At 35.6% G+C, this 12,275-nt stretch overlaps 1 protein-coding gene and 1 non-coding gene across 2 annotated transcripts; both read right to left on the bottom strand.

Annotated features, from left to right (window-relative positions):
• Positions 1–6,252: 6,252 nt before the first annotated feature.
• Positions 6,253–9,046, bottom strand: lg10h1orf52 (linkage group 10 C1orf52 homolog). Its single transcript, XM_044128776.1, has 3 exons — positions 8,590–9,046; positions 7,177–7,387; positions 6,253–7,028 (listed from the first exon to the last, which is right to left on the bottom strand). The coding sequence occupies exons 1-3, from the start codon at positions 8,872–8,874 to the stop codon at positions 6,874–6,876; spliced, it is 651 nt and encodes a 216-aa protein (XP_043984711.1). The 5' UTR covers positions 8,875–9,046; the 3' UTR covers positions 6,253–6,873.
• Positions 9,047–9,514: 468 nt separating this feature from the next.
• Positions 9,515–9,587, bottom strand: trnak-cuu. Its single transcript has one exon. It is a non-coding gene; the product is annotated as a tRNA-Lys (tRNA).
• Between the last annotated feature and the right edge of the window lie 2,688 nt (positions 9,588–12,275).

Raw genomic sequence — 12,275 nt, 5'->3', positions numbered from 1 at the left:
CTACTCGCACATAATCTATTCTAAAGGATCTCCAATTTGGCCTCCTTTCAGTTTATCCCCAGAAATGTCTTGCTAAATTCTTCTGTCATTTTATTGCAGCTTTTACAATGTTTTTAGAGTCAAATACTTTATAAGTGGGACCTCTTTTATATTGCTGCTGCCAAAAACAAGTCAGTTAATTATTGTGAGGTTAGAAAATTCATTTGTACAGTGAATAGGTACTTAAGAGTTTATATATATATATATATATATATATATATATATATATATATATATATATATAAATATATATATATATATATATATATATATATATAAATTAACCTTGAGTTTATATTAACATGGTTGAACTCCATGCATGATCATGTGTCTGACAACTGAAGCTTGTCAGACACAAGCTTCAGTAAATACACATTTTGACACTGTGTAATATTGGCATATATTTAGGCTGAAATTGAGTTAATAAAAGAAACAATTCCAATATGCTGCAAATCTACAGTCAAAAGACGGGAAAAAAAAATATTTTCACCACGTTACAACAGTTAAAATGAATGCATAAAAAGACATTGGCAAACAAATTAAGGGACCATTAAAAAAATAGTGATTCTATACCTTATGGGACTATATGCATATATATATATATATATATATATATATATATATATATATATATATATATATATATATATATATATATATATATATATATATATATATACATATATATATATATACATATATATATATATATATATATATATATATATATATATGACCAGCACCCATAATATTTAATATTTACTGACAAAGTCACCCTGCAAAACTTTAAGTAACCCTAGAAGGTGGTTCTAGAAACTATTGAATTTGCTGCATTAGTTAATTCATTTTTGATATTGTGTAATATTGACATAAATTTAATATTTAATTATTCTATGCCATGGCATGTAAAAACTTTTAAACTTAAAGACAGTGTACTGTACTCACTTCACAAAGCCTCTCATTTATTTTATTTAGGTACAATCACAGGACATGGGTCTAGATAACAGAATTCACACAGATGGTATCATCTCAATTCCTGACCAGTTAACTGTGTCCCAAAGGCTAATTCAAACACACGCTAATACACACACACAGAGAGCGTGGGTTGTCTGTTCTCATCATTATCATTATCTTATCATTATCAAGAGACAGCTGCTGACATGTTTATCATGAAAAGAGGTCAGACTTCTTGCCGCTCACTACTGTTCTCCATTATCAGAGAATAAAATAGGACGAACATTTCCCTGAGTGACGTCTGTGTAATTACATAAATACCTTCTGTGTGAAAACTGCACACTCTTATTTTCCTTTAATGTTTTCTGCAGTGTTGGTATGTTGTGGTTATAGGCATTGAAGGTTTTCCATTCCTCCAGGCAAATCCAGAGCTTTCTATTACCTTAAGCACTTTCTCTAGCAGATGGATGTGATATAAACTGTTCATTCTTGTTGATTTTTAGGAAATATGAAACTTTGTCTCTTGTTCTCCACACACACTCCTGTTAATTACTGTTTGCAGCTACTGTTTAATCATTACTTTCTCGCTACTTCAAGCTTAATGTACATCCCAGATGAACTTGGGTGGTATGGAAAAGTAAAACTTTTCACGTCGTCTTCAAAGAAGAGGAAGGGTTTGGAAGTATTCAGCTGCAATCAGCAGCCTGCACCGCAATGTTCCTGTGATTTGCAGTATTAGGTTCCTGTCTGACCACAGATTGGAAGTTCTGCAGTGTTGGTATGTTGTGGTTATAGGCATTGAAGGTTTGAATGTCATTGAATGTCTCTTTCTCTCCAATTTTGCATTATTTGCTGTTATTTCAACTTTTAACTTTCTGTTTCTTACTCCTCACAGAAGCTACATGTGGTTCGTCGTTGTGTTTATCTGCTTGGATGGGGGCAGCGACTGAGCTACTGCCGTCAACAACTCAATGTTCTTCTATAGATGATGCACCTGGCCCCTTCTTCCAGTGTTTAACCCTGTCTCATAGTGGTTGGCTGGGCTTTTGCTGTGCCTAACTGTATGGACTTCACGACCAGCTCAGAGCTTATTTGTTTCATGTTACTCTCAAAGACAAAGCCACAAAAGGAGCTGCTGCTACCTTAAGCTTTTTACCTTTCTAACATAGAAAGTAGTTCTAGATCAGTGCTACTGTTTCTTTTATTTTGTGTGTGTTGTGGTAGATTGCCGCTCACATTGAGCCTGATTCTGTTGTGCTGGAGGTTTCTTCCAGTTAAAGATGTGAATGCTGCATGCTATTGAACTTCATGTGACTGCAAATTTTCTAATAAACTAAACTTGACCACAATGCTGGCTAACTATGGTCAACTGAAATATAATTATCATTGAGTTGAATTGAATTTTTTGGGGGTAAAGTGACTTGAGATGACCATCATTATGAATTAATGCTAGGTAACTAAACTGAATTTAAATGAAGTATGGTGGAGGATCTGTAATGCTGTGGGCCTGACCTCTGCCAGGGGTTTAAATGGTTAATTATTAGGTCTTTAAACTGCACAATCACCCAAAACATGGTCAACACAACGCAGTAATTGTTTACCAGTCAACTCCATCTCCATTTGCAGATCTAATTTGTATAGAAGAACTGTGAAGTGAGTGGAGGAGAGAACATATGAGAAAACACGGCACGAATGAAGAGTCAGAGATTGATTTGACTGATGCAACCCAGTGAAATGTTACAGAAAGAGATTTAAATTCTGATCAGAAAAAACATCAGACTTTTTTGTTTTTTTACATATTTACCAAGAGTGTCAATGGGTGTGGAAGGTTTTGTACTTATCCAAAAAAAAAAAAAAATACATAGAAGGGGCAATATTTGTTTCCTGGTTCACAGAGAATTAGATTTTCCCCAAGCGCCTGTTTCACCACTGTCAAGCAGATTACTGGCGTGAAAAACAACTGTTTACCTCAAGACAACAACGTAGAATGAGTGAAGCTGTTTGAGATGTGTGCAGACATGGGTAAACATATGCTGAGAGAAAACTCACCACAAAGAACCTGATAGCTAATTTTCACTAAAAATAAATCTGAGTGTCCCACGAATTTGTTTCCAGCAGCGCTTTACTTTCACACTGTAGTTCAAGTAACAGCATCATGAAAACCGGAAAAAGTTAAGGGATAAAGTTAAGAAGAAGTGAAGAAATGTCCCAAGTGTTGAACATCTCACAGATCAACATCCAAAAATAAATAAACTTTTAAAAAATGGCATACCTGCAGACTTAGGCTTTGGCATCCTCATTTTTCTTTGGAAATTGAAAAATGATAAAGAACCAGCAAATGTTTTTAAATGTAATAACAAATGAAAGTTATAGCAGTAGTTCTATCTTTTTAATGGAATGTCCATGACAGAATGGCGCTAAAAGCACAAGTATTATTTTTATTATTAGGTTGGAAAATATGTTTTCTTTACATCCTTTCCATAGATATCAATATTCCATAGATAAAAAATTTCAGTCTTATCTTATCTTTTTTTTTTCCAAACTGTTGAAATTTGCTTTTTTTTTTCATTTTAAAACCTAAATGCAGAAAACAAATGTTGGATGACTAACTAAAGTTATTATTACTTTATAATAATCAGTAACATGCATAAAATCTGTTTTTAAATGTAAGAAAATGGAAAACTAGCAACTGAATCCTAACATTGAACCCTCACACACAAACAAGTATGTTTTTAAATGAAATAGAAAAGTAGCTATTGAATCGGTTCTCTTAGACGAGAAAAAGCTCCAACATTGTGTGAACTGTGTGACAATGCCATAAGTCAGACAGTAGCAGCTGCTGGCAGCCAGTTCAGTGAAGATCCCTGAATACTCAGAGGAGATCACGAGGTCTTGACCTTCCAGTAAATGTGTCAGAGTAACAAAACATGTCTGTGACTCACATATTTCACAGCCCCTTGGGGAGCAAAGAAACAACTCCCAGTTTATGTAAATTTATTTCAATTTAGCAAACAACCCGCAGTCGCTTTTAGTCAAGAGATTCCACGTTTTTAAAAATTCAACTTACTTTCAGTTATTTTTTTAAAGTGGTACAGAAGTCCAAGGCGTTCTCTTCCTTACATGGAAGAAAAGGTCAGTCATGTGTAACATCCAGGGGGATGGAAATGCTTTCCTCTTGTGACTTGATCTCTACTAAACAAAGAGGCTACAGTCAAAGAATGCACTGGGTATTATATCAAAGACAGTAACAATTCACCACCAGGAGAAAACACAGCACTCAGGGCACGGCCCTTTTCAAAGCATCCATCTGGGAAATTTCCAGCTCTGAGACTGACACGGAGATGATTAATTCCCACCGTTGCCTCGCCGCCACTCGCCCTCACACAGCCACTCCATGGAGGGAGAGTTATTTGTTCGCAAATATGACTGATAAAAATCACAACGCCGCCGCAGTGGAGCAGGCCCAGGTAGACGAGGCCAGGCACATACCCGGAGGCTGGAATTTTATCAGAAGCATATTTACCACCACTTCATGTCAACCTGTGATGACAGATACGGCAGGAATTCCTCTGATCACTAAACTGTTGCAAAAGAGAAACTTTTTCAACACTTGGAAAACCATTATTTTTACTCCAGAGGCCGTAGAAATCTTAATAAGGAAGCTGGAAAATTATGTGTGATGCCTAAATATATACATTATGAACAGGCATTTTCTAATTTTCTTTAAACAAGGGTAACAAAAATCAGATATCTACAGACAACTGACTTTTGATATTATTGGACTAAACATCTACAGTTATCTAAGATCACCTAAATTATTTCTATTTGCCAAATGCCAGGATAATGAGAAATTTTACATATTTTTTTTTTTTTAAACTGGATTTTGTTGCATCAAATATTTTGTATTATTCTACAAGTTAAGCAGTTTGCTGGAATTTCGCCTCATTTTTGCTGATGGAATCAGTGCAAATAGTCAGTTTGCTGATGGCCGCTACAAAACGTTAACTTTATTTTTCTTAATTGTTTACTTGAGGTCCATAATTGTCAGTATTTACCCTGTAGTGTGACTGTTGATTTGTCTTTATATTGTTCTTATAAAGGTTTGTTTGGTGTAATTCTGTTATTTGTCCTCATGTTTTGTATTGATACATGGTGAATTTTAATACTACTATATGTCTTATTAGTACTTAAGGTGTCAGGTGTTTTTGGTTCATGTTTTCTCTGCATCCTCAGAACCAGAAGGTAACATGGAGAAGCAGTATTCAGTTTTTAAACTCCTCTAATTTGGAATAGGCTTCCAGAAAATTGGAAAATTCCTTAGAATTGAGGCAAATACACTTTTGATTAAGAGTTAATATTGATTAATAAGAACTGGAACATCATAAACTGTCTGTTGTTCAATTGGAGATCATTTCCCTTTACTTTGCAAAGCTCTTAGTGTACACCATTTTTATTCTTATTCTGTTTTTATATATTTTTATATTCTTTGTATGAGTCCACTTGCTTTGATTCCATGTCACTTTGCTGCTGTTGCACATAAATTTCTCCATTGTGGGACAGTAAAGAATTATTTCTTCTAACGTTTTTGTTTGCTTACCACCTGCTGAAAAAAATCAATTTTAAACTCACTTTATTATCTTTGTTACATGGTGGTAAAAGCACAGATAATCACCAGACTGTGCCTGACTGTTGGAAGAACTTTAAATTATTCTTCTGCTGTCAAACTTCAGACCTCCAAGACATATATCGCCATGGAAACCAAGACATGTAGAACATGTTCTTCTCCGATGTTTGGTTTCTATTATAATAGTTTTTTTTCCTGATAGAGAAATCTTTATAACTGATACTTTTTGGCATTTCAAATTTGTGTGAATATATTAGGGCACCTAAATTAATTAATTACTTTTTAGGCTTAAAAAAATATTCTAGGAGTTTCACATAATGTCCTGTGTTCATATGATGAGAATTGTTCTCCTAAACTTTTATGTTATATGTTGGAATGTGTTTTTCTGATAAGAGAAACAGTTTATGTGAAGTTGCTTCATCACTGGGCCATTGGCCAAATAGTATCATGCATGATGCATCCAGATGTTTTGAAAAATAAATTTATTTTCAAAACATATTTCACTCAAAATTCTTCTGCCGTAACTGTACAGGTATTCACTAGTTTCCAAACTCAGCACAAGTATGGGAGGAGATTTTAAGGCAGCTCAGGTGCGCCACCAGGTGCTCAAATGCAGAAAGAACAGGTTTAAAAACTGGTATTATTAAATTTATTCCCATTTAAACATGTATTTGAAGAAGAGTCACAATACAATACTGAAAAAACACTCATGATAGAAATGACTAAGTACAAGTAAAGCCAGATAATCAAACACCACAGTTATGTTACATAAAATACTGGAGGCAGTCTGTCAGCAGCTTAAATATGCCTTTAAATTCAAATATTTGAGCTTTTTTTGGTTTTATTCTTGCTGCTTACAGCAACAAGGTCATTTGCTTTACCATCAAGTCAAATGAACTCAAATTGCATGTGTAAAAGTAAGTTTTCAATGACTTTTCTTTGTAATATTTATAAAGCTATATCCAGAGAATTTGATATTGTGTAGTTATTGTGAAAATCAGGAGCAAATTGTAAATTATTACATTTTAAAACAAAAAGTATCAAATCAGGTTTTATTCTAGATATTTCAACATCTCATACATACTCCTCAGTGACAGAAAACCTAATTAAAACATCTGAAAACAAAACCAAAACAGCTCACACCAGATAAACACTAATAAGCCAGTATTTTTGCAGGACTCTACTTTCTTGTCCAAAATGATGACATCTGTGAATGTTCTGTGGTGATGAATTTAAATCATAAACTGCATAGTGCTTCACTCCACCTTTTGCCTGAGAATTCTTTTCTCCTCTTCTACAAAGTTCTTGTCAGAAGTGGCTTGTCCCAAATCCCTCTTCCTCTTCTCCTTCTGCTGAAACGTCTCCACTCGTCGTTTCTTGAGAGACATCGAGGCCTGTTGAGATTCCTCGTCTTTTAGGCAGATTGGAAGGGAAAATGGAAAAAGAAAAGTTTGAATTCTCATCAACGCCAAATTTAGAATGTTGCAAATGAGGTTTTATTTCAGAGTGTTCCAGGAAATCATGAAAAGTAGAAATGGATGTTATCCTACAGGACTCACCTGAGTCAGAGGGCTGTTCCTCTTCAGGTAAGAACCGGGCTTTGCCAGAATGAGCTTTGGGTGCATCGTCACCGTTGTCCTCATACACACTGGACCATTTTATGGCCATGTCCATTCCTGGTGGAGGTCCTTTCTTCCTCTCTGGCTCTGGAGCATAGGTCTCTGGAGGCGGCACTGCATTTGTGTTCCATGGCTTAAATTCTCTTGCAGGCTTCAGGGAAAAAAAGCACACAAGGAGGAAAAGGTTAATTTAACCTGATACTTCAACTGATGCCCTATCAGCGCTGTTACTGTACAAGAAAGTAGATTTGTTGCAATAAAGCTGCAGCATGAGGAAGAAGCCTTAGAAAAACCTATAATAAGGTAAATCAGTAGTGTCTCTCTTCTGAAAAAAAAATATAAAATTCTCAGAAAATAGAAAGTAACTAGAACAGGGGTACCCAAAGTCGGTCCTGGAGGGCCGGCATCCTGCATGTTTTAGTTCCCTCCCTGGTTTAACACACCTGAATCAAATGATGGCTCGTTAGAAGGCCTAAGAAGAACATTGACATGCTGAAAAGGTTGTTGGTACCACCAGGGAGAGAAATAAACCGTGCAGGATGCCGGCCCTCGAGGACCGACTTTGGGCTCCCCTGTTCTAGAACATAGCAGTGACCATGAAAAGTTTCATTTCATTTGATAATTATCTTGGATCAGACTAGACGAAGATTTCATTGACCTTGGGAAACCGAGGACATTAAGATTATGTACATTCTGCTTACAAAGTCACAATGAAGTTTCCAGTACAAGAGTGAAAATATGTGGTGGCATAAATGCTTATCAGACAATATTTACTTCAGGCTTTATCGTTTACCCTGATCTTAAAACGGGGAGTTCTTAAATTAAATAAAATGTACTGTTCCAATCTTACTCTTTATGCGGTCCTAAATAATATTTAATGGTTGACACACAATAGTTTGTATTCACACCCCTTTAAGGATTTTGTTACATTGCAACCACAAATGTCAGTGAATTTTATTTGGGTTTTAGTTGATGGGAATGGCTGTGTCAGATTCAGTACAGTAGAAACCTTAAAGTTTTTTTTTTTTTTTGTTTTTTTTAACTCTTGATGCAGATTTTCATTTGAGTCTGTCTGGAATTTGGTTTCTAACAAACAAATATGCTCTCATCTAAACCATTCTATTGTACCGCTGTACGTCTTCTGGAGCCATAACATTTCTCTTGTCATTTTTAAATGGCACCGTCTAAAATAATAACAAAAATTAGAACATAGAATATTAGCATAGAATAAACACAATTCAATATTGTATACCATTTTCCTTTCCTGATTTTATTACATTGGCTCCAACACTTCTAATTTCTTCTCCCCTAAGCAGTAATTAAATAGTAATAATTATAGCTTTCTATTTTTACCTCTTCGGGGGGTTTGACAGTCAGGCTGTCCCAGTCTATCTCCTTGTTCAGTGGGTTGTAAAGAAAAGTGGGCTTGGACACGGAGCTGAACAGCTCGTCGGGCCTTGGTAAAGCAGCTCCACCAGCAGTCCGCTTGGCGGTGGACTGCGTCCCCCTCCCCTCAGCTTCTGTCCCCGCTTTCTTCTTTCGACTATCTCCCTCCTCGTCCGAGTCGCTGGTACTGTCGCTCAAATCGTCGTAACTCGAGAAGAACCCCAAGCAGCCCGATTTATTGTCATCTGTCATTTTGTACGTGTTACTAGTTTTAAACTAGGACGAGTCTTTTAAAGTTTCACAGCCAGTGGGGCAACAAAAAACTGGCTTAAGTGTGCTTGGCTTGATACGCTGCTCTGTAGGCTACTCCATTTTGAATGAGCCTCCAAAACAGTCGTAAAGTATTTCGTCACTGTCGTGCAGCAGTCGTAAAGAGGAAAGGAACGGACTTTTAACCTTAAAATCAAATACTGTATGTCAAAAGTACATTACCTACGTAAGTAGAAGTACAGATATTTTTATGAAAAAATATTCTAGTAAAAGTAAAAGTACAGGGTGAACTATTTTACAAGTTTCTCTAATTTATTCTAAAACTCTAAAAAGGAAACATACGCTGGCTCGTTATGGAAGTAAATATTTATTAGATATTCGATAGCTTGTTCTCAGAAAAAATTCTATTTTGAAAACTTAAAACACCTCCAGTCCTTCATAATAAAATGTAAATATAAAATGCAATTCAAAAAATGTTATCCTAAGACTATTTTAAGGATAGACTATGGATAAAACATAGACTGCTATTAAGATGCTTTATTAGAGGGTTGAGAGTTAGGATTGTTGTTTTTGTTTGTTAGTTTTGTTTTTACAGATATATAAATTAAGTGTCAAAAATCTACGCCCAACGTGGGGCTCGAACCCACGACCCTGAGATTAAGAGTCTCATGCTCTACCGACTGAGCTAGCCGGGCTAACATACCAAAAAGAGAATTGTCAGGTTCTTGTTACACTCAAGTCCGACTTTGCTTTTCCTTGTTCTTTGCCAGATTCTTTTCTAAGAGAGCACATAATAATCAATATTCCACCGCGCGTTGTTTTAGCAATAATACTCCTAATAATTATTCACATGTGGTTGTAAAGTTGTTGTCCTGAAGTCTGCAACTCGGTAGATTTGGAGCGCATAAAAACAGTCCGCACTCTGAACCTTAGGCTTAATGTACCATCTTCTTTACAAGGGAGAATATTTTTCAAAATACAGAAATAATTTCACTTGGAGCACTGCCCAGGACTCCAAACTGATACAACTAAGTCGAATGCCTCATAAATAATCAGCAACTGATCTCACAGTTTTCTCCACACGTGATTGCATTGCACACCACCATTTTAACACAGCATAATACGATGCAACAACTTTACGACTAGAGGGCAGCATAGTTACACAAATTTATGGAAAAAGTTGTTCGAAAAAAGGAAACTGGTGACTTTACGATGGCTTCATTTTAAAGTAGCATTTCCCCATTTGGTGAATTTATGTTTTTAGATCCTGGGATTCATAATACAAACCCTTTTTTTCTTTGCAAAACATTTGAAATAGCCACCAAAACTGATGAATGATCAAGAAGCTTTTCAACTTAAACACATTGCATGTTGTATTAAATTTTCACCATAATACAAAACGTCCTGCTTATTCTTAAATATTTGGACCTTTCTCTTCTTTCTGACCCTTTTTTGTTAAACATTAGGCATTACACTGTTTAGGATTTTGTTCCCCCATTTGGACTAAAAGTTGTGTTTATCATCCCATTATTGGCATTTGAACATGTTCAGAATCCAGGTGATTCTTTGGACAGTGATAAACAAGACAGCATCTATTCAATGACTACTGCAATCGGCTCTTCCTTCTCCACTCTTTTCCCCTACTGTCTGTATGTGAGAAATTCCACATGGAGCTGAAGAGCAACACTCTCTACCTCTCCAACTATTCATAATATCAACATAAGTAGATAGTAATATATTCAGATTTAGACTTAAAGTAGATTTTTTACAATCAAGAACTTTGAGTCTAACAAGAAATGAGATAAGAATCTTTAAAAAAGTTGGGGTTTTTTTAAGATTTATGACTGAAATACCTCTAATGATGAACTTTAAGACTTTGAGGTATCAAATATTTAGATGTAATTATATTTATTTTATTTAGATGCAACCTGACAAATAAATTGAGACATATCTTTTAGAAAGTTTAAAAAAATTCCACAAGCTTAGTATATATTTTTAAACTGGGTAGTTTTCTGGGACAGATCCAGGTGTTAATAGCCTAAGCATTTCCTCCTGCAATTCTACCTGTATCTCATCTCCCTTTAGTCCTCTGTCTTCTCTGTTTTCTCCCATTGAAGTGGATTTCTCCAAATTAATTTCAGTTGGGTCAATCAGCAAACAGAAAGAGAAGTTGTGAACGATGAAATGAATTTCCTGAATATTTCTGGAACTTTGAAATGTTCTATTAGCTTTAACAACCATCCAGCTTGGCACTTCTGTTTTCACGGTGGGAGTTAGTTGTTTCTGTTAAGCTTTATAGCATCAAACTGGTGCATGACATACGTCAAAGCTAAGCGTGGGGTAAAATATAAAACTTCAGCTGAGGCCCCCGCCACAATTGTTTCTCAATAACCGAGGATTATTGCTTTGTACAGAGAATCTGTACATAGAACCAGAGGATGGTATTTACCAGGCTGAGTTTTAAGCATAGTCCACAAATTTTCAATAAGGTTGAGGTTTATGGAAGCTGTTGCTAAAGAAAATTGTTTTAATGTGTTTGGTGCCATTGTCCTCTAGTCAGAAAAAACAGTTGTCTCCAGGTTTCAACCATCTTGTCCAGACTGTTCCTTATAGATGAAATAAAATTGGACAAGATGTTTAGCAACCACCCAGGAACAACCAAAGTCCAGCTGGCTACCAGGTAACTTCTTCAGCAATACTGTCTGTGTCGTTTAACTTCTTTTTCAGTGGACCCTGGGTTTTTCTATGGAACATAACTCCAAATTTTTGTGGAGAACCCACCTGACAACAAAGCAGCCAGTGTATTAACTCCACTTATTTCCATTTATGCTGTTTGACTGTACCCCCAAGGAGCCGAGGACAGGAAAACTGTAGTTTTTTCAACAGTGTGAAGACGGTTTCCATTGTGTGTATTAATGCAGGTTATGATATATTTGCTGTGTGAATTTTTAAAACAGGTGGTTACAAGTGTTTATAGTGGGGTCTTAAGGTGGCTAAGCCCTGCTAAAAGCTGCTTGGCATTGTCAGAGGGAACTTTACAAGAACTTCCTGGGTACAAACACAACTCTGCTCCTCAAACCAGGAATATATTTTTCTTACAAATGTGGCACTTTTTAACAGGTTTTAATGGTTTAAATTTAATGGTAGAAAACCTTTGGTACAAGAAATGTGGAAACTTCCAATTATAAATAATTATACATTTTAACCAGTTTTTTTACTGGTTATTTAAGAACCCGTATGTCAAGTTTACTCCAGGTGGAGAAAAGAAAAAAGTTGTGAATGAATTAATAGTAATACATTGACAACAACAAAACAACTTATATGTTATGGATAAATAAAATCTACATAGAACCGTGTCAGATGTGCTTTTCTCTAAATTATTG

This window comes from Gambusia affinis, linkage group LG10 (assembly GCF_019740435.1).
Source record: "Gambusia affinis linkage group LG10, SWU_Gaff_1.0, whole genome shotgun sequence".
Taxonomy (NCBI): Eukaryota; Metazoa; Chordata; class Actinopteri; order Cyprinodontiformes; family Poeciliidae; genus Gambusia; species Gambusia affinis.
This window is presented reverse-complemented; position numbering and strand designations above follow the sequence as displayed.